At 40.7% G+C, this 22,437-nt stretch overlaps 3 protein-coding genes and 1 non-coding gene across 4 annotated transcripts; 3 read left to right on the top strand and 1 right to left on the bottom strand.

The window, feature by feature from the left end:
* The first annotated feature begins 1,081 nt into the window (after nt 1-1,081).
* On the top strand, nt 1,082-6,766 carry pgrmc1 (progesterone receptor membrane component 1). The gene is made up of 3 exons (XM_035178927.2): nt 1,082-1,429; nt 3,961-4,116; nt 5,188-6,766. The coding sequence occupies exons 1-3, from the start codon at nt 1,135-1,137 to the stop codon at nt 5,280-5,282; spliced, it is 546 nt and encodes a 181-aa protein (XP_035034818.1). The 5' UTR covers nt 1,082-1,134; the 3' UTR covers nt 5,283-6,766.
* A 776-nt stretch (nt 6,767-7,542) lies between these two features.
* Nucleotides 7,543-7,653, bottom strand: trnal-caa. The gene is made up of 2 exons: nt 7,616-7,653; nt 7,543-7,588 (listed from the first exon to the last, which is right to left on the bottom strand). It is a non-coding gene; the product is annotated as a tRNA-Leu (tRNA).
* A 142-nt stretch (nt 7,654-7,795) lies between these two features.
* Nucleotides 7,796-10,151, top strand: LOC118122702 (cytochrome c oxidase subunit 7B, mitochondrial). The gene is made up of 3 exons (XM_035179591.2): nt 7,796-7,938; nt 9,106-9,221; nt 9,919-10,151. Exons 1-3 carry the CDS (start codon nt 7,902-7,904, stop codon nt 10,000-10,002), a joined length of 237 nt encoding a protein of 78 aa, XP_035035482.1. The 5' UTR covers nt 7,796-7,901; the 3' UTR covers nt 10,003-10,151.
* A 1,163-nt stretch (nt 10,152-11,314) lies between these two features.
* Nucleotides 11,315-21,616, top strand: pgk1 (phosphoglycerate kinase 1). The gene is made up of 11 exons (XM_035178217.2): nt 11,315-11,504; nt 14,274-14,324; nt 14,456-14,611; nt 14,825-14,969; nt 16,873-16,976; nt 17,213-17,332; nt 19,270-19,384; nt 19,618-19,797; nt 19,887-20,064; nt 20,294-20,392; nt 20,793-21,616. The coding sequence occupies exons 1-11, from the start codon at nt 11,440-11,442 to the stop codon at nt 20,831-20,833; spliced, it is 1,254 nt and encodes a 417-aa protein (XP_035034108.1). The 5' UTR covers nt 11,315-11,439; the 3' UTR covers nt 20,834-21,616.
* Nucleotides 21,617-22,437: the final 821 nt, after the last annotated feature.

Here is a 22,437-nt window from a genome sequence, read left to right as displayed (position 1 = left end):
CAAAGTATTCGGGGAATGCTGCTCTCTTTTGCTGCGAGTTGCCAGCAAAAGATACCTGGATTTTGCCAATGAGCTGTAGACTCAGAGCAGAAACATGGAGAAGTGGTTGATCAGCTAAATGGATTTTTGTTTAGAAGAGTCTATACCATAGACTGCATATAAAGGTATATACTGTATAAAAGGTATATACTGGCCTATGTGCTGTCTCTGTCTTTACAGGGGCTTTCCTGTTGGTAAACTAACAAAGATAGGGCGATTATATGAAAAGGAGGAAATGATGGAGACAGTAACAAGGTGGAAGAGACTAAGGCACTAGGAGGGAGAAGGGAATTTAGAAAATGAGTGAAAGGAGAAACTGAAGAGAGAAAGAAATGCAAATGAGAAGAAGGAGAAGAAAGTTGTATTAGACTAGTTTTATCTAGGTTCACCAAATGGACTGAGAACAAATAATAATAATAATAAAGTTTATTTAGATAGCACCTTTTAGAAACAGAGCAAGAAAAGCAAGAAAAGCAAGAAAAGCAAGAAAAGTACATATAAGATAAATAACAATGAGCAGGATGTAATGTGACAAGGGGCCAGACAAGGTGGTTGGAAACAAGATAGTGTTGAATACACATAGAGCTGTGTCACATGAAAACTTGAACGAATAAAAGCAGTAACATGACAATGCAAATAGTTAAAGGTGAAAAGATAAAAGATAAAAACACGACATCACATGAAAGCAAGTCTATAAAAATGTGGGTTTTAAGAAGTGATGTAAAAGAAGTCGCACTAAAACAAATTTGAAAAAATGAATAAGAAATTTATTTCATAAGTTGTTTCAGTAATTTGTATTTTTGGACTTCAGTGAATCATAAAAACAATGAACATATTAAACAATAACGGAACTTGTACAAGAGCAGAACTAAAGTATATCCATAATACAGATCTAGTGTTGTGAATATATTATTATATTAGTGTATCATTACAGTAATTCTTATAAATACTTCTTTAACTATCTCGCAGTTAGAGGAGCCTGATTGGTCTACGGAGTTCACCGTTGGCCCTGAGGCTGCAGCCGGGATTGGTCCAGGATCCGCCAGATCCACCCCGACACTCACCCCGTGCACACCGAGGCACAGAGGAGCTAAAATGGCTGAACCAGAGGCGAGCGAGCTAACTTCTGCTGGCATTTTCCAGGAGATCTTCACCTCCCCGCTGAACCTGACCCTGCTCAGCCTCTGCCTGTTCCTGCTCTACAAGATCTTCCGCGGGGACAATCCGCCGGATGTCGGGGAGGTGGAGCCGCAACTGCCGAAGCTGAAGAAGCAGGACTTCACCCTGGCGGAGCTGAAGCCCTACGATGGGCTGCAGGACCCGAGGATCCTCATGGCCGTCAACGGGAAAGTGTTCGACGTGACGCGGGGGAAGAAGTTTTACGGGCCAGGTGAGATGTTAGCAGCTGTTCCGGGGTTACCAACGCAACGGCGGGGGATCGCGCGAGGTGCGGGGTTTTTTGCGTGAAATTTCGCGGTGCACTTTATTGAGATTATGATCAGACATGTTTTAAGTTGACTTTTGCCACTGGACGCTGACGCCACACCCCCCTCCAGCAGATCGCATTTCACAACACATGCACCGCTGGAGCCTTGAAGCCGCAGATCGTCTATGCGAGAGGATGAGTCGCTCCAGAGTAAAGGGAAAATTATGACGAGGACAACTTAGCCGTCGCCATGTTTTTAAAAGTGCAGCGAGAAAGTGAGCTATGGTTGTGGCCTACTTTTTAAGTGCATAAAATGTGACGTGATCACTCTACACCAGAAACTGTATAGAAAGGTGCCATGACAGCGTCCAAAAGTGAAGCCAAAACATCTCGATTGCCCCCTGGTGTCTGACTGCAGTGTAGATCATACACACACCCTCCATGTTAGCAGATGGGACACGGACCAAACTAAAAAAAGTTATCTACACGTCAAATAATTTTAAGCCATTCTTATCACACTGATGTTATGTTTTCAGATAACTTTGGTTTTAATTAGTTGTTTAATGCCTTAAAATTGGGGTAAAACGCTGTGATCATCTGACTTGTAATCCGTCAGGTGGGTTAATGTGCGAGACCTTGATACCACCGCCTCACTTTATGATCACTGCTTGCAGACTCTGGCTCGACACGACGTCAGCGGCACAAGATGGCAGCACCTGTTCTCAGGATGTTTTGGCTTCATATTTTTGTACAGTGGGAGAAAGTAGAGCCATGCGTCAGCCATCTTTATGTAGAACTTATGTTCTACACACGGTAGGTTAGTTTTTCTGTGTTATTGATTTTTGACGAAAACGATCAATATTGGGTATCAACCCTAACTCTTACCACTATCTCTACCCTATCTGATCTGAATGGTTCGGTGTCCAGAAGGTTGAGGATGAGGCAGGGGCACTGCATGAGGTGAATGAACTGAAGTCCAAAATAGCACTACTTCTCTGAGTTGTGACTCATCAAATCTGAAGACACAGACATGAAACATATGTTGTTAACTTTCAGTGTGACTTCCACTTCTAGGAGATATCGTTGTTTCTGGTGTCAATCCAAAAAACCACAACATACATTTACTTAGAAACCAAACCAAAAGTTTTCTTCAGAATGAAATGAGCCAGTGATAGTTGCACCCAGTAGTAGATCAGTCAGGGGAGTTTAGCAATTTTTCCACTGTCAGAAGTTCTCTGAATAATCTTGTCTGTCATGCCTCATTTCTGTTCACTGGAATCAGACACAGAGTTAGACCTCTCTGTTATTATCTTATCTCAGATTGTAACCTCTGTTATGTGTAACCTCTGACCAACATGATCACAGCTCACAGTCCTGTAGACTTGTCAGTGTAATACACACCCACTGAAACGCAGTATCTTTTTACTTCATTTCAGGAACAGCTGGTTTAAAATGTGACTTCAGGCAGCAGGTTCTGTGTCTTGCTCAAGGACATGTGGGACAGTGGCAGGCTGTTTAACTTATAACATGTAGCAGGTGTGGGTATCGATAGAAATTACCGGGTGTGAATGATATACACACGCAGTGAGATCAGAGCTCGTTCCCGTTAAGCCGCCGGTCAGTGACTTTGTAGAAGAGCAGTGAAATACAGAGTTACTCTGGTGACAGCTGGTCAGTGATCAGCGCCGCTGCGTCATGATCAGAGCAGAAGCTGCAGTTGGTTTGTACCGAGCTGGAGTTTCTGTGTCCTCCTCCACTCTGCTCTCACTGGAACTAATAAACACTCATCACTAGTTATCAGGACCTGATCAGCACATGAAGTAACTTAGGGTTTGTTTGATTCGCAGACATACACAAGACTGTACGTTTGTCACCTAAATCATCCCAATAAAAAATTAACTATGAACTTGAACTAGTAAAAAAGTACAAAGTTTTATACAACCATCCTATATTTGCTATATAAGACTAAGATGCCCCAATTGTTTAGGATAAAGGTTATCTTTGAGTTTGATTTAAAAAATAAAAAAAAAAAGTTCTAAATAACATCATCCTATGTTTGGTCAGAGGCATAGCAAAGAGACAGCCACATTTAATTATGGTGTGGTAGGTTTTAGTTTGATTTTATTACATTTTTCAATCTTAATAACTCATTTGGACTTGTCATCAATAAAAAAACAAATGTTAAATGTATATATCCACCCTCTGTCATTTATCTCTCCATTCCCACAACAATATAAATAGAAAATGGGGATATTTTGGGCATTTAGAAATGGTGATTAATCTGATTCAAAATTGTAATCGTTTGACAGCCCTAATAATAACACAAATGAAAGGTATCACAGCAACCCTTGCATCTGTTGTATATATCACTTTCAGGCCATTCTTTCTACTTAAATTTTTAAAAAGCCTTAGTGCCTTTCTGAACAAGCGAGGCACTGTTGCTCTAAGCATATGTTGCTCAAACAGGTGTTGACTGTGTGTTGTGTGTGTTGCAGAGGGGCCCTACGGCGTGTTTGCTGGCAGAGATGCATCCAGAGGGCTGGCTACGTTCTGCCTGGAGAAGGACGCCCTGAAGGATGAACACGACGACCTGTCCGACCTGAACGCCATGCAGACGGAGAGCCTCGCTGAGTGGGAGGCTCAGTTCACATGTGAGTAGAGATGAGACTGTGTCACATTAGAAATAAGCAGTTTTCAGACATGACATGCAGATGAAGTCTAGAGAATTGGGTTTTAAGACTTTACCAGCAGTTTGCTTTTCACACATCACAAATGTTATGGAAGTTTTCTGGAAGCTGGTGAAAGGAGAACTCAGGCAGCAGCTGATGTCTTATGCAGAAGAGTTTAATGTAGACTTGATGCATCAAGGAGACCAGAAGGTGGAACAATATGAAAACGCTAACAGAGCAACATGAGCAATTGTCACCCCCAAGTCTGAAGATGTCTCCCACAGCATCCCCATATATCTCCCTCTACATGCGTCACCCATTCTAACAACACATCCATGAATGGCTAGAATTGCTGTCACTCTCTATGTAACATGTAGGTGTTTGCATCTTATTGGATAGTTAAGCCTAAAGTATGCATTCCTAAATCATGCTGTCCTTACGTCTTGCCACTGGTGAAATACACAAAAGAGTTGCAGTTGGAGCCTCTCTTTCTCGGGCATCTGAGTTATATATGAAAGTCCCTAAGCGAAGACACTACAATGTACTGTTGGTTGGCTCTTTATCTATAACCTGACCTTGGGTACTGCTTAGAGAGAGAAGGGAGTATCTTTGGAATTAGACAGGCACTATTCTCCTGTACAGATATAATGTGTAAAATACAATATACCTAATATATAGTGGCATATACAGTAATGTGTGAGGATGGTCAAAAATTGCTCAACAACAAATAAGTAACGTATTTATTTTGCTGCGAAGATCACGTGATCTTATCGCTGTGAATCCAGCAGGGTGATTCCCCGCTGTGTTCTCACATCGGACTCTCCTGACTTTCTGCGGACTTTACACTAGGGGGCGAGGCTGAGAAAGTCTGAAGACATTTGCGTTCACACATGCACCTCTTCTGGAGAAAGTACAGAGAATCAATCCAAAAAAATCATGGTGTCTTGTTTCCACTTTTATATATCTGCCTTATAAAGCACTTCATACTGCTATATAAATAAATAATTATTATGAATAATATTTTCTTATTTTCTTTATTCTTCACCATTCCAGTTAAGTATGACTACATCGGCAAGCTTCTGAAACCAGGAGAGGACCCCGCAGAGTACACAGACGACGAGGAAGCAAAAGACAAGAAGACGGACTAGAACAAAAAGATGTGACCGAGGGGGAAAGATGATAGATGCCTTAATGTTTGTAATTCGATGCTGGCTGCTTCCTGTTGGGGCCATTCAGAGAGAACTTCTCCATCTTCTCCGATGTGCATTCTAGTGTTTTTGGATAACGACAATCCTGGATTTGATATGCCGGCTCCGTTCATCTCCATGTTAAGTTATGTGAAGGTTTGATGGCATTAACAGTTAAGCGTACTGCATTCTGATGTAGAAATGAGCAGCGCTGTCAGAGCTCAGATTAGTTCATGTAAATATGAAGCTGCTGATGGTTAAATGTTCGGCAGGTTGAAGTTAGTTAGTCTAAAGGAAGAGATCTGCTTTGTTCGGCTCACGTCAGTAACAGCCCTTCACATCAGTTTCATCATCCCCCATCCACAGCTTTGATGTACACTTTAATATGGCTGCTGTTCTGTTGCAGGTTGTACACATTCCTCACATCCTTTCATTCATCTGACTCAGTTTGCTTAGAAATGAACGATCTCAGGAGGTATTTTGATTCAACATTATGGGAAAATATGAATACAGATATCATGGTTTATTCTCTATTTGTGTCTAATCTAAGTATAGTCCTGCTGTTGTAGAGATACAGGGAATTACAAATTCGAAACAAAACTACAGAACACAAAGTTTATCGGAGCAAATAGCCCAAGCCACTTAAAACTTACCAAATAAACTTAAGCTTTACAGAAATAACATCAAACCTCTCTGAGTCTGGTTGACTGACAAGTTTCCCTGAAATCAGAGGACTGATGGCTTGATTTTCTTTAGCCTGGTCTCTGAGAGAAAACTACTTAAGTAAAATCAAAGTTTATTTGTAAAGTTTTAATAGCTTCACATTACTTGTCCTTCAGGGACGGAATGCACTTAATTAGACCAATTGCTGATGAGCTGAAGTAAATATTCAGATGTTATAACATAAACGCTGCGATACAGATATTTTTAAAGCACGATGTCCTAAATAAACAACCCAAATTTCCCCAAACTTCCAGTTCTATCTACTTAAATTAGTGATTGGATTAAGTCGATTTTATTTTATTTTTTTTTTTTTGTTTTTTGGTCAGCTCTTCACAATAAAATATTATGTTCAGATGTTTGTAACATTACAACACATCGAATGCAGCCTCTGATCTGAACTGTCTTGCACATTTGGTAAAATTTAAAAGGTCTCACTTCCACTGCTGATTTCTGTTTCTAAACGCTTCTAAACTGAACCTCGCGTGATTCCCACAGTGACGTTCTAGGTTGTTAGACTTTGATTTTGGACTCCACATTGGGCACTGAAAGTATCGTGCAATGATTCCCTGCAAAAAACAGAACAGCCTGTTGTCACTTTCCATTTAAACAATTTCAATGAGGGAACATGTACACTATGTATGTACATACATAAACTACTATACTGTCAGCCTGTTATAATCATGACTGATGTTTTTGATTTAATAAAGAAAAGTTCAAAAGGAGGAAGAGTGTATTTCAGTGTCTTCACAAAGGTTTAAATGAATTTGTCGTGACTGAGAACATTTTGAAAGTGATTCTGACGCAAGTGACTTCCTGAATCCACACATAGTATTCTGTCCAAACAAAAAAATTTAAGACAGGTTTAAAAGCCGACGAAGGATTATGAAATATATCTGAAGTGGCATCTTGACTTTTCTTAAAATAAGATTTCAGATGTTTATAAATAATTAACTTTTTAGTCAAGACTCTGTTAAATTTCAATGATGTACTACTGAGATAATGTATTTAAATACTAACACTACACGGAGGAAATACTCATTTAAAAATAAAATATCACAAAAGGAGGCACAGTTTAAAAAATATTAAAAGGAAAAAACCTGTTCGGTGGTATTGGTTGAAGATGTTGAATTGAAAATGCAAATGACAAAAAAATGTACCCGTTTATAAAGCATCCATTTATACATTTTTATTGATTTTGAACCTTTTAAATAACGAAAAGAAAATATACAAACAAGTGAAAACTTTTTATTATTATTTATTTACAGTGATGAGGAAAAAAATAATCAGACGCTTAATGATTTAATCTACATGTTCAAAAAGGAGTGAGGAGTAAAGTAAAGCAGTGGACATAATTCAGACATTAGTATTTAGACTACTGCAGACTTTTGATTATTTTTTACCATAAAGTTTATCATTACTTGGCTGAGTACTGATTGATGAGTTGTGTTACTGCTGTTAGTTTATACTTTAACACGAAGACACTAAAATGAAAAAATTATGTCAGAAGTGGGATTCGAACCCACGCCTCCATTCGGAGACCAGAATTCCCGTTTCTGCGGAAGGAGACAATCCTTGAGTCTGGCGCCTTAGACCACTCGGCCATCCTGACACGGTGTATCCTCGGAGAGCGTCAGTGGTATTTATCTGGCCGAGTCTAAATCCGACCAAACATCGCTTAGTCATTTAACATTTAGATCAATACTGTTTCCTCTGCGTGTATATTTGACTGTCCTGTATTTGAGTGTAACTCGCTCACACTCACGCACCTTTACGTCACTTCCGCTCTGTGTGTACGTGCCGCGGCCATATTGGACTTCCGTTCTTCAAGGGTAACCGAAGACACCAAGCGAAACAAACATGTACCGGTTCGCTAAATCCGCGGTCAACGTTACCGGTGAGTAAACCGGTGCTTTGTAGAAATATACACCGAGTGTGTGTGTGTAAGTCAGGAGAAGGGTTACTAGTGTCCTTCTGCAAGGTTAGACGATCTCTGTTCGATCTGTGACCGCGGCCAGCATGCTAGCTACTGCTAACTTAGCTAGCTAACGTTGGCAGCTCCACATAGAAGACGTTATATGTCCTAATAAACGTATTTGTGTGAATAAATCACGTCAATTATCTGTCCTGATTAAGATACTTGTAAGGTTTTAATTACTTTTTATATTTTAATTATTATCTTCGAGATGTCATCGTCCAAGACATTGACCTGTGCAACTTATATCAGTGATTAAAGTTGTTTGTCACGTTTCTCTTCTCGAGTAGTAGTAGTAGTAGAATCTGCATTAATTATTACTGTAGTTCAGGTGATGACCTTGAAAGACGAGGGTCAGTTAAAGACATGACAATATTCCCAGTTTGCTAAATAATCCAGAAACTACTTTGAAGGGATTTGGTCTCTCAATAACTCTTATCTTGTAGTATTTTCAGACAACCCATCATTCATACTTTAAAACAAAGGTCTAATATGATCATTCATATGTAAGAACAGTTTGTTTCCCTTAGTTGACTTGTCACATTTTATAGAAAAGCAATGTGGGGATTATTTTCTTTACCTATTAATTTGTGGATTTTAGTTTGTCTGTCAAACTCAGAAAAAATATCAGATAATTGTGAACATGTTCAACTAGCATCAATCAATGAATTATAAATTGTTAGGTTTTAGAAATGTAAGAAAAAGTACTGAAATAAAGGTCCAACGTGACATCAGATATCCTGTTCTGACCAATGGATTAAAATCCAAACATACCATCTTCAATATTGTAAAACGTGAAAGGCAGCAAATTCTTTCATCCGAGAAACTGGAAACAGATCATGATCATCATTCGATTATCGTTGCTGATTGATTTTCTGTTAATCATCTTATTGGTTTATTGACTAATCAGTTCGGCTGTTTAGACATTAATTTTCTACTTTGGAGCTTCATATAATCCTTAGGTGTAAAGAGTCTTCATAAAGGAAATTTGCTATGCTTGAAACTGTGAAGTCATAATATCAAATTAGCACTAGTGGAGTGTATATATGCCTGTCATTACCATGAAGGCTGTGTTTTTTTGTCATCCAGGTCAGGCGGTGCGGCAGGTGAGGCATGGATCCACCGTCCGCGTGGACTTCCACTCCAAGTATGGCAACGGCCTGATGATCGGTGGAGCCGTCTTCGCCACGGCTGTCTGGTCATATGTAAGTTGTGCTGTCGTGTTTGTCCACATCACGTTTATTTATAAGAATGACCTGAACTGACAACTTGCTCAAAAAGTGGTATATGGGGCAACCTGGTTAAATTGGGATGCATTAACAAGAAAGGATTTAAAAAAGGCTTGAGTCATACTTAATCACTTCTAAATTTAACCAGAATTGAATTTAATAACCTCTGAAGCCTTTTTCAGTTTTACCTGTAGTTTTCAGAGTTCTTATTTTGGTGTTTTTTAGATAAATTAATTTAAAACCCAACTGTCCCTGAATGTCGGCTATTGATCATAACCACTGGAGGGCGATCTGAGGTTGTTTATTGTCATGTTATATAGCCCATTTTACCTAATATAATAAAGATGCATGTTGGAGAAAATATTTGTTTCCGTTTACATGATATCAAAGAAGTGGGTGCCATGGTTGTCTTTTTTCCTTCAAATCTCTTGTGTAGATTGTAAGCATTCTTTATAAATTTAATACAAACAGTTTTAAGACTGTTAACAGTTTTTTGGGGATATTTGAAATCACTGATTCTAAAAATACTGATTCTTAAATCTTTGGCTTAAGTTTTATATCAACAAGGTCTAGAGTTCTAAGTTTGTGAGCAACACTGTTATCTATCAGCAAACTGATACAGGTAATAAATCAATGTTTTTGATTCATTTCTGTGTTTCCTGTCTTTGCGCAGGTGCTGACTCAGACCGGCATCACCTGGAATCTGTCACCCGTCGGAAAGGTCATGCCCAAAGAATGGAGAGAGGCTGAAGAGTAAAGAGCCACTATGACTGACTGACTTTTTGTTTCACCTAATAAACCCTCTGGTTGTACAGATGAATAATTAATATCTGTGTTCAGGAAGCGGATGCCTGCTGTGCTTATTCCGACATGTTACTATGTTCAAATAAATTAAATGTGATTCTGCAGGCTGATTGTTCCTTGTTTTTAAGCTATGCATACACAGAGTAGCAACCATTAAGGATCAAAGCTGTCTCTCCAGCAGTTAGTAAGTTTCTGGTCGTCCAAGTTGACATGTTAATGTTCAAAGTCATAATATAATGTTATTCTAGCAAGGGGCGAAATTAAAAAAGGCAGGAGATATAGACAATCTGTGATGTCATACTATATTTAAAGTATGTAATTGATTATTTACAATTCCACACGTCAACTGACTGGAAACTCGAGCTGTTTCAGTTCAATTATCTGAAAGTACAAAGTCACCCCTGGGAACATTATTCACCTTTATGAGATGGTTGATGCACATTCACCATAACTGAGGAATTCCTGTGACCCCGAGAGCATGAAAGTTAAATGTTCATGTTGCCTAAGAGCACTGCATGGATAACTATCTCTCCCTTTAATTGGGTGGAGGATTTATTCAATAACAAAATATAAAATCACACTTAAGAGGATCTGTTACTGGTCGGTATGAACAGAATGACTGATTACAGCAATAACAAAGCGTTCACATGGACCTGACTATAGTCAATTTGGAAAAAGTCCTTAAACATTTTCACGCTTATACTTTGGGGGGGATTTTTACAGCATATTAGTATTTTATCCCAAACAAAAGATTTGAATAATTTAATTTTTAGGGACTTACAATACTGGAATCTGTCACAATTTACAAGCTGTCAGTGAAAAATGTACTTTAATTCATAAAAGTGCGTTAGGTAAGACCCTTTCAGAATTTTTTTATTCCTAACTCTTTATTCTCCAAAATTCAAAAGCAAAACTAACAACTATCCCTCTAGAAAACAATTAACATGATTTGTGTATTTGATTTTTAATTATTGGTTTGCAGCCGATGTGTTTCCAGTTCCTTGCTGCACTTCTATAGAATACAATATAATTTAAAATGAAATAATAATATAATATATAATAAAACTATATTAAACTGTTAAAAGATGGAATAATTCCACATCCTTGTAAAATGAGGAGATTGGGAACAGGAGCGGACCACTCGCCTACGTCAGACAACAGACAGCCACCGAATCCAATCAAATTAACTGCCCTCCTTGCGCTGTAGCCAATCGCGTATGGGGGAGTGTTCTCTGCCCCGCCCCGCCGGTGTCCCTACGCGCTGCACTAAGGTCAGAGGTGTCATTCGGTGTTTAACCAGCAAGCAGCCGAAGGAAGCGGAGGAGACTCATCCAGGAAGGTGCAGGAAACAAGCGGCTACAGCAGCGACAGCAGCAACAACAGCAGCAACATGAGTCTGTCCAACAAACTCAACCTGAACAAGGTGGACGTGAAGGGGAAGCGCGTCATTATGAGGTGAGCGTCTCTGGTCTGCCTGTTAGCTTCTGGTACCGCCGCGGCTAATCGGAAATGGGATTATTTAACGGATGTTACACCGTGTACCTGATGTAGCTAGCTGTAGCTTCTGTAGTGACGACACAACAGTGATGGAGCACGATGTGTGGAGCAGTTCAGTCCATTCAACGGAGGACAGGAAGTGAATTTGTGGGTTGTCGTGTTTTCCAGCCATGTTACGTGCCTGTGAGGAGATGCTGCATGGATGCAACCATCACTGCATCCGGGGGGAATCAAACTAGTGACGTTAGACCAGTGGTTCTCAAACTGTCTGAAATCTACTGGCTGCTTTACTAGTCCTCCACCTCCTCCAGTTAAAGAATCACTGCGTTAAACCAACATACACAGAGTCAGGCTTATATTAAACTAACATCACTAAATACAGTGAGAGTCAGGCTTATATTAAACTAACATCACTGCAGACAGTGAGAGTCAGGCTTATATTAAACTAACATCACTGAAGACAGTGAGAGTCAGGCTTATATTAAACTAACATCACTGGATACAGTGAGAGTCAGGCTTAGATTAAACTAACATCACTGCAGACAGTGAGAGTCAGGTTTATATTAAACTAACATCACTAAATACAGTGAGGGTCAGACTTATATTAAACTAACATCACTAAATACAGTGAGAGTCAGGCTTATATTAAACTAACATCACTGCAGACAGTGAGAGTCAGGCTTATATTAAACTAACATCACTGAATACACTGAGAGTCAGGCTTATATTAAACCAACATCACTGCAGACAATGAGTCAGGCTTAGATTAAACTAACATCACTAAATACAGTGAGAGTCAGGCTTATATTAAACTAACATCACTGCAGACAGTGAGAGTCAGGCTTATATTAAACTAACATCACTGGATACAGTGAGAGTCAGGCTTAGATTAAACTAACATCACTGGATACAGTGAGAGTCAGGCTTAGATTAAACTAACATCACTAAATACAGTGAGGGTCAGTCTTAGATTAAACTAACATCACTGCATACATTGAGATTTAGTCTTTTGCATTTAATTGTTATCATTGCATGAAGTGAGTCCGCTCCTTATGTTGAACTAACATCACTGCAATAATCCAGCCGGTCGTGATGCATTAAGACTTGTAACGGCAGTGGCTTCATATCTATCTGAGCCCTAAGCGAGGTCTTCACATTTTCTGAGCAGGAACTAAAAACTACAAAGTAAACATCAAATGATGAGATGCAGAGACAATCACAAAATCAAAAGAAAATCTCCCATGTTGCATTAGGACCAGAACTTGGTTTTACTCCCCTCCCCTCCATAGATCTGATGATGTTGTACTGCCAGGTTTAACAGAGCTTTATTACTCATTTAATAATAAACAGGCACTTATCTGACAGACAGTTGTATAATTTGTACGTACTATTGTTCCGCCATCTACTCTCTGGACATTTCTACAAACTGTGAAGTTTCAAGTGCAATTGGCTACACCAATTTTACTTGAAACTGACACCTGTGTGGAAATGTCATAGGGCCATTTTGGTTCACTCAATCTGGTGGTGTAACAACAGTCTGCATAGGACAAGGTTCACTGGCAGCAGCAGCAGCCCTCAGCCTGCACTGCTCAGTGTTAAAAGGTCAAATACACGTTGAATTAGTCTCAGTGTGGACTGACAGTGTGTTGCACCGAGTTACCTCGTATCACACCCAGGGCCTGTCGCAGCATGCAGATTGCACGGGTTTTAGGGACTGTAGACGGATTGCAGGAGAGGCTTTTTGTGAGTGGCTGGTCCAGAATTAAAAAGAGGGAAGGTGCGACGTTGCTGTAGAGACCTGGCAGTGCCCGACAGAAACCTATTCAGCAGCCAAATTCTAAAGAGGCCAGATATCCTCATTGGTCTTATTGGTTGAGTTTATCTTAACACTTTTTCCTTTCCACACAAAACCTATGAAACTCCAATGAAAATGGTTATAGGGAAACAAGGAGGTAGATAATGTTATAAAGCCTGTGGCTCCCTGCCATTGGTGTAAAAATAGCTGTCTGGCCACACCGAGGTATCTTGATCAGTTACTTCTTTGTCTTAGCCCATCAAGGTTTAACTCGTCCACTGAGCTTATTTCAGCCTGAAATGTCTGCGTCTGTGTGTAGATGAACCTCCAATGATGGGCAGATCCACGCTAATGACAACAGAACGAACAATTAAATAGCTTAGAACTACTACAGTTGGTAGTTGGCCGAGTGTTATGTGTACAGGAGCTGTTGAGCCGCTGAACTGCTGACTGCTAGGTTTTAGACTGAGACAATGGATTGCTGCTTCAATGGCAGTGTATGCTAGGTGTGTGTGCAGAATGTGTGTTAGTGTGTGTGCCCTCTGATCATGTGTCTCAGTGCATCAGGTTCTCCGACAGGGAGGAGCTTATGTAACCGACTGGAGTATGAGGGATGCAGCATGTTCTCATTAACTGTACCACTGCAGAGCTGGAGGAACAACCAGCTCAATGGGCAGAGCAGCAGTATATAAGCTAATGCTGCCACTGAAAAGTTGATGAAAGCCTTTCACTAGATAGAACTGTCTGAAATATATAATATCACATAATTACCCACATGGGGCGCCCCTTTAGCCTGGGAGAGGAAACAATGAACTGCAACATCCCTTATTCAAATATAACTGGAAACACAGGAAATCACCAAAACCTCCCTAATGCACTACTCACCTCAATAGTCTCATTTATTCCAGTTAATTATGTTTGTTCTCTTCCAGGGTCGATTTCAACGTCCCCATGAAGGACAAGCACATCACAAACAACCAGAGGTAAAGCCCATCTCATTTTTTACAGCAAATTTTTGTTCTCGCAGTTAAAAAAATTCCTGAGGTTCGTTGCAAAAAGAAGTAGAGAAAGAGTGGCAGGAGGAAAACTCAAGTCAATGTTCCTTCATTTTCAGGATCAAGGCGGCCGTTCCCACCATCAAACACTGCCTGGACAACGGGGCCAAGTCCGTCGTGTTGATGAGCCACCTTGGCCGCCCTGATGGAAACTTCGTGCCTGAGAAATACTCCCTGCAGCCCGTCGCTGCCGAGCTCAAGACCCTGCTTGGAAAGTGAGTTTGTAGACTGAATCGCTCGCTTTCTACTTTTCTTCCCCCCCTCTTTATACATCCAGTTTATTTCTTAAAGTATAAGATGAAGAAATAACTGGAATATAGTTTTGTTTGCACTGAACAAATTATAATTAAGTTTGGTCTGTCAAGATCATAGAATATTGGGTTTGTGAAAAGATGAATCATCCTCACTGTTCCTCTGCGGCTCTTCAGGGACGTGACCTTCCTGAAGGACTGTGTGGGTGCAGAGGTGGAAGCTGCCTGCGCTAACCCCGCCACCGGATCAGTTATCCTGCTGGAGAATCTCCGCTTCCACGTCGCTGAAGAGGGAAAAGGCAAGGATGCCTCAGGAAACAAGGTGAGTCTCTCACTGTCCTGATTGAGGACATGGTTACTAACGTTTGGCAGAATTTGGTGCGTCATATGTTTTGGTTTACATTAAGTTAGTAGTGAGAATAGCAAATACTGTTTATATCACTTAAATATGACCATTTATTCAATTCACATCAGTACATTATAAGGCTCAGGAAGTAGAGCAGGTTTTAGAGAGGGTGGTTTGATCCATCGCTGCTTCCAGTTCCCATGTCAAAGTGTCCTGGGGAAAGATACTGAGGAATTAAATCACTATGTTTAAATGTGTTTTATGAATGTGTGTGACTGGTTTAATATGACTTAGTGTAAAGCACAGTAAGTGGGTGTTGAGACTGGTCAACTACAAAATAAATGCCTTCTAGGTGTTTTCCTCATTGAAAAGATTAAGGAAAGGACTGAAATAATTTCAGATTTTAGACCAAAAAAATATATGATCATTACATAGTGGTCAGAAAAACTTAGTTCAGTGCAGTTGGTAGGGGAGGGTCGAGCGATGTGTTCGGATCACTGGTTGTGCTCTGGCTGTCGGACACAGAGACTATTCAGCAGAACTTCTCACTGCTAGGTCACCTGGAGGAAAATGCATAGTCACTCCAGCTGCAGTGTCTCTCTGAAAGAGCTGAGTCACCGTCTATTGATGTCATGGTCTGGAGCTCTGCAGTGACTGCGAAGATTCAGTTCAACCTGTCACGTCGTCAGCTTTTTGAATTTTAAGTTTGATCGTCACACAGACAGTAAAGATCACAGCGCCTAATGTGCAATCTTTTCATTCATTCCCTCTGGAGGGAACCAGGAAGAGACTTTGACATCTGAGTGATGAACTTGTTCGTCTTCATGAGATGCAGATGCTCGATATAAAAGCAGACATAGGCTCAGGACTCTGTATAAAAACTGATCCCGGGCCACTCAGTGGATCAGCAGCCTTGTCCTGCTGACATTTATGCTGAAGGTCAGTGGGCTGTCCTTGGCTGCATGTGTTGCTTTTCCTGTCCTGAGAGGCCTGGTTGGTATGTAGCCTGTGTGCTTCGGTTTCTACTGTACCGCTCTACTGTATCACACTTATCTTATTATAAAATCATTTCTCAGAGACAGAGCTGCTCCAGACACTGAAATCACTTCACTGTTTGTCATGCCTTTGGTGAATGAAGGAGAGGAATTATGAGTTTCCCAGCTCCACGTGATAATACTATAAAGTATGAAAGAGACCCTGTAATATTTTGTAGATTTGTAATTAAATATAATCTGTCATGTGAGCTGAAGGGGGAAACTTAAAAAGCAGTGACTTGTCCGTCTGACATTTGAACGACACTGAAGAGCTCTCTTGACCTTTCTCTGGCCCCCGGTCTCTGTCATGACCTCTAACTGTTAAAGTGCAGCAGGAACCTGATCCATTATGACTGAATACTGCTGCTCAAAGTTTGTTCATATACGTTGGAGCCACATAGTAGCAGGCGTAAGTAGGATTTTCATTCAGGTGCTGGTGTAGATGGTGTTCTGAATGACATGGACCATTTTGCTCATTGGTATGATGTATTAAACTAATAGTCAAGTGAGCAGTGACTGTTATTTGAATTTGGACATTAGCTGCTTTTAATCTTGCATTAGGATGAACCGCGCACATTATTAAACGTCAAACAACGGCTGACTTGTGCACAACAATGTCATTGAAAATGCATGAAATTTTCCTTTGTGGTAGGGAATAATGACTGAACACACAAGCCTTGCTTAGAATTCAGAATTGTTTGTCTTTAAGCAAATTGTAAATCATCCCTTGTGGGTAAAATAGAGACGTGAAAAGAAACTCAGACTTCAGCGACTGATTCTGTTTACTTCGTTCCCTCAGTGTTCGTCTTCTTCTCTTACCCTTTCTCATCTTTTCTGTCCCTCAGACCAAGGCCACCCAGGAGCAGATTGATTCCTTCAGGGCATCTCTGTCCAAACTGGGAGATGTTTACATTAACGACGCCTTCGGCACAGCTCACAGAGCCCACAGGTGAGCGGGACTCTGACTGTCTGGGTACAGTCATTATGGAGATCAATAGCAAAGATATCTCAAATTCAGTATACAAGGATTTTAAAGGTGGCAATCTACGTGGCATTACATTTTACTTGATTAACTGTGCAGAAACCCTGGATATGATCATGCTGTTGTAACAAAAATCGGCTGTCTTCATCCTCTTCTGTTTCTATTCCTTGTTGACCTCTTGTCTCCCTCTCCCTCCCTCCCAGCTCCATGGTGGGAGTCAATCTGCCTCAGAAGGCCGCTGGTTTCCTGATGAAGAAGGAGCTTGACTACTTTGCCATGGCTCTGGAGAAACCTAAGAGGCCCTTCCTTGCCATCCTCGGAGGGTGAGAATGATTAGTTTCAACCACTCATCAAGTTTGACTGTGTTCGTGGGTAATGGGACTGAAAACAGCACTGTGGTTAAAAAAAAAAAAATTTAAGAGGCTGCGTTGCTTGCAGTGTAATTCTAAGGTCCCAGTGAGGCATGAAGGATTATCCAGGAAGTCTGTTTGGAGTAAGAGATTAATGCAATTAAAGGCTTATCAGGCACCAAAACAACAAACAACGGTTTGTAAGACGAGTACAAGGTAAACAATAGGTAAACAATTTTTCTTGCCAGTTCACTGAATGTCTGCTGGAAGCATTTCAGGAGCCAAACGTCTGTTCTTCAGCCACATCTAACAACAGAAATGGAAAATTATCACAGACCATCTTTGTCTCTCTCTCTCACTAATTACAAAAAAGTAAAACTGGTTTTGCCCTAAATGTGTTGAGACAAAGTCGGTCACCTATGAAATGTAGCATTTAAACACAAATACCATGTCAATTGTCACTGAATCAGGGCTTTTATTTAGTTCCCATGTGAATTTCACACTTCAGAAATGAATGAGTATGATTGAGCGATGAAGGAGCCAAAATGTGACAGACTCTTGCAGCAGACCAAACCTGTTATGGGAACCTTTCCCTGGTAGAACCATTTTTAATGTCATACACTGTGATTGACGTTGTGCACAAGCTGTTTGGATTTTCACTCAAATCTGCTGATGGGCTTTACAGCATAAATCAAGAGGATGGTTATGTTTCTCTGGATCAAACCAGGTTTAAAAGCTAAAACTGACAACACCAGTTTTTTTTCGTAGGTACATTTTGGTTTTAAAAGACAGTCTGACTTTTTAGTGTTGTCCTCTCCGTCTCCTGCTGTTCACACTGCAGCCTCTTGTTAAAACACCCAGGTGACCATCCAGGAATAGACTATAAGCTCATTATGTAATCTGTGGTGTCACAGTGCACCGCTTTCTTCAAGACACAGCTGTCACTGCTCAGCACTTAGTGTGGAGATGAGAGCTCATTTAATGTATATTTAAAATTTTTGTTAATTGGTAAACACTCTTCATTTATATAGAATATTTTCAGTGTTTGGTGAACAAGTGGTTTTATATTTGAAGGGTCCTCGTTTACTCTTTTCGTCCAAGTTGTGAATGAATAAAGAGGAAACAGTGTGTGAAGCTGCTGTAATACTCAGTTTAGCCAAGCTACCATTTGGCCTCGTGTCAGAGTCCATTTTAGCCTGAGTGCAGTGTGCAACTGTCACATCTGCTCAGTGTCGAGCGGTGCAGCCAGTTCACGGACAGACGGGACGAGTGTAATCAGAGTTCAGACTGTAGTGAAACAGATAAGTCATGAGGTCGCAAGTAGTTGTGACTGAATCTGTATGTATGGTCAGAAATATTTGGTAGAATTATATGCGTCCAAATACATGTGAAACATCTCAGTATTAAATTCAATCGGCTGTATTGGTTGGGGTTGCGTTTCTTCAGGACCCAGAAATAATCCAGTATTTCCAGTTTAAGTGTCAGATTAATGCATTTATCAGCGTCTAACACACGGCACAGTCGTTAATAATACTGTGACACAGGATTTCACCTCTCTCGAAAGTTATCACAGTGTCAATTGTTTGATCTTTTGATGTGACAATTGCAAGATAACTGCACAGAGCTTCTGATTATTGATCAGTCGACAGAAAATTTTTGGGCAAGTATTTTGATAATAGGCTTAAGTCATTTTTAAAACAAGAATGTCTGTTTTTCCAAAGCCGTATTTAAGTTCTAGTTTGACATGTGTGAAACATTTTATTTGAGGAACATTTATCACATCACAGGAAACGGATTCAAACTAGTTTAGTACTATATGTAAATATCAACCATCTTTCTCTCATGTGGGCCGCCTCTTCTGTTCCTTATCTATACTGACGTGTTCCGCCTCTCTTCTGTCTGTTTCTCAGAGCGAAGGTGAAAGATAAGATCCAGCTGATCAACAACATGTTGGATAAGGTCGATGAGATGATCATTGGTGGAGGCATGGCCTTCACCTTCCTCAAAGTCCTCAACAACATGGGGGTGAGGAAAATCTCAGGAAGGGTACATCAAGGTTTAGGAAATCCAAAACACAGAGCTGAACACAGAGCTAAAAAGACTCAATAAAGCTCTGCAGAGCTGAAAAGTGCAAATACTTAATTCACATTTTCACTTTTGTGTCCCTTGTTATTTGTCAACATATCACAAACCAGCTCGACACTAGTCTGTGATTCATATTTTACTCCCATTTCCTCTCTTCCTCTTGCCTTTGTCAGATCGGTAACTCCTTGTACGATGAGGAAGGGGCTGGCATTGTCAAAGACCTGATGGCCAAAGCTGAGAAGAATGGGGTCAAGATCACGCTGCCCGTCGACTTTGTCACCGCTGAAAAGTTTGACGAGAAATCCCCCGTTGGCACCGCCACCGTTGCTGCAGGCATTCCCGCTGGCTGGATGGTGAGAAATTTATATTAATTTTCATCAGTATCCAATTCAAGTTTTATAATTTTTTATACTGGTAATAATGTTTTCTTTCTCCGCTGCAGGGTTTGGACTGTGGACCAGGGAGCATTAAGGCCAATGCGGAGGTGGTGGGCCGGGCCAAGCAGATTGTGTGGAACGGCCCGGTCGGTGTGTTTGAGTGGGAAAACTTTGCCAAAGGGACGAAGAGCATGATGGACAAAGTGGTCGAGGTGACCAAAACTGGGTGCATCACAATTATCGGTAAGAAAGACAAGAAGGTGGACGGAAGCTTTTGTTGTTTGTTTGTTTGTTTGTTTGCTTGCTTGCTTGCTTGTTTGTAGCCATGTTATTCAGTTGGTGAGTCTGCCAACATTTTTCAGAGCTGTTCAAAGTAATTATAACCTAAGATAAATTATCTTCCAACAAGAGTCTTGTAGAATGTAGAAATAAACCCTTTAATCATGTCTGAACGATGTGTGTTTGTGTCCAGGTGGGGGCGACACTGCCACCTGCTGTGCCAAGTGGGGCACAGAGGACAAGGTCAGCCATGTCAGCACCGGAGGCGGTGCCAGCCTGGAGCTGCTGGAGGGTGAGTGACAGAAAAAAAACACGATGCTTTGTCCCAAAACTCAAAAGTTTGAATATATTTGAATAGAATCCTCCATTTTTTTGTGACAACTTGACTGACTAACTTTACTAATGGGTCAAGAGGGCATGCATTCAGTCAGGTTGATAGTGAGCGCCCTCTGCTGGATCTTGAGGAAAACTACTTCAGACAGTCTGATGCTCTTTAAGACTCAATATTTTAAACTCAAACAGATCATTACAGTTTGAATATGGACTTAGCCCCCATCAAATTTCCACTAAGAAGTGATAAGCCTCACAGGATGACGAACAAATACAAACTACATTTCAGTGCCGAATTGTACTGAAGCATAACGATGATAACAATGATGTTGACTGTGTGTTCACTGTCTTTGTGTCCTCAGGTAAAGTCCTGCCCGGCGTGGATGCCCTCAGCCATGCCTAAACTTTCCATCAGCTCACTGGTGTGTGTGAGAGTGGGTGTGTGAGAGTGATTGTGCGAAAGGTGTGTAGCTGCTCAGTCAGATTCCTGTTTACTCCTGAAACCTTCCCCACCCTGCAAAAACACCCACCTGCTTTCTCTGCCATTTCATCTCGTATTCAGGCTTTGTGTTTAAAGTAATGTCAGCTGTGATTCACGGAGGAATCATTTCCTTTGCCTCTAATCCATCGATGATGGCTGTAACAAGTAGAGCCCTCTGCCTTATTTTTCAGAATTAAGACTAAAACGGATCAAATGGCTTGTTGTGGAGGAAGTAGTTATTTTGCTCAGGTGATACATTTCCCTGTTGACCTACCGAAAGTACGACTGAAACATCGAAAGTGTTACTGTCACAGGGGTGTCAGAGTTCTGCTTTACTTCTCTGACTCGTCTGGAGTACTGCTGTGTTTCTTAACAAAATCATCAGTGGAGTCGTCGGTTCACCTCCGAGGAACTTAAACACTGGCTCTTGAGTGTATGTGTGCGTATGAATGTGTGTATTGCTGCGTCACTTTTCCATAGCTGCCCCGGAACATCACTGCACCTCCTTTGACAACGTGGTATACATTCGGTATATATATAGAAATGGTTAATGTGTGTGTACCTTGACGTTCATATTTTCTGTCTGTTCACACTGATGTTGGCTCGGTTCTCGTCTTCTCTGGCTGTTGGTTTGAGCAGCGTCGGACTGAGATGTGTCGATCTCAGCTGATCTGTTCAGGTTAATAAAACCGTTTCTGTGTAAAACTGTTCTCTGACCTGTTCCTTTATTCTGAAGGGCTTTTCATGACGTTATGGTGTCACAGCTCAGTGTATTATGTGATGTGTCATTACCTGCAACACAAGTTATCTACCAGCTGAGATACAATGAGAATTCCTTGTCTGTGTATAAAGTTGGAGGTCGTGTCTCAATTTCCTCCCACGCCAAAACATCCCGGGCATAAGCGCTGCCATCTTGCACCAATCACGTCGTGTGGAGCCAGAATTTGCACAGCAGCAGTCAGGGGATCGACCAATCGTGAGACAGTATCATGTCAATAATGACTATTTTCAGAGCATCAAAAAACGAATAACTTAGAAACAGTGTAAAAACTACCTGAAATGACAGAAAAATGTACGATACAACCCTTTTAGTTTGACTCGGGTTCCATCCACTAACATAGAGGAGGCAGGGTTTAGGACGTAGACTGCAACACACTGGTTTCACTTTCAGGGAGCAGTCATGTCGTCCATCTTTATATACGGTCTGTGACATGCATACGAAGCTCTCTCTATTTTGAATACACCCAGTATTTCTACAAATATCTGAATCAAAATGTAAGCATGCAGTTAATACACTGACGTACATGACTGCTTCATATGACCTTTAGTTGCCTCTCTGAGTAATCTCCATCTTAAACACTTGGTACTTACACTGACTTTATACTCTTTGAAACCTTGTGCTCCTTTAAAACACTACATAGGGGTGGAAGAGGTGCTCCCACTTTTAATACATTAACTACAGAGATTATTTCTGTTCCTGCATTTTCATAAACTCTAGGAGATTTTTTGGACAGAAAAAAGAGTGA

The sequence above is a fragment of the Hippoglossus stenolepis genome, chromosome 15 (genome assembly GCF_022539355.2).
Source record: "Hippoglossus stenolepis isolate QCI-W04-F060 chromosome 15, HSTE1.2, whole genome shotgun sequence".
Classification (NCBI taxonomy): domain Eukaryota; kingdom Metazoa; phylum Chordata; class Actinopteri; order Pleuronectiformes; family Pleuronectidae; genus Hippoglossus; species Hippoglossus stenolepis.
This window is presented reverse-complemented; position numbering and strand designations above follow the sequence as displayed.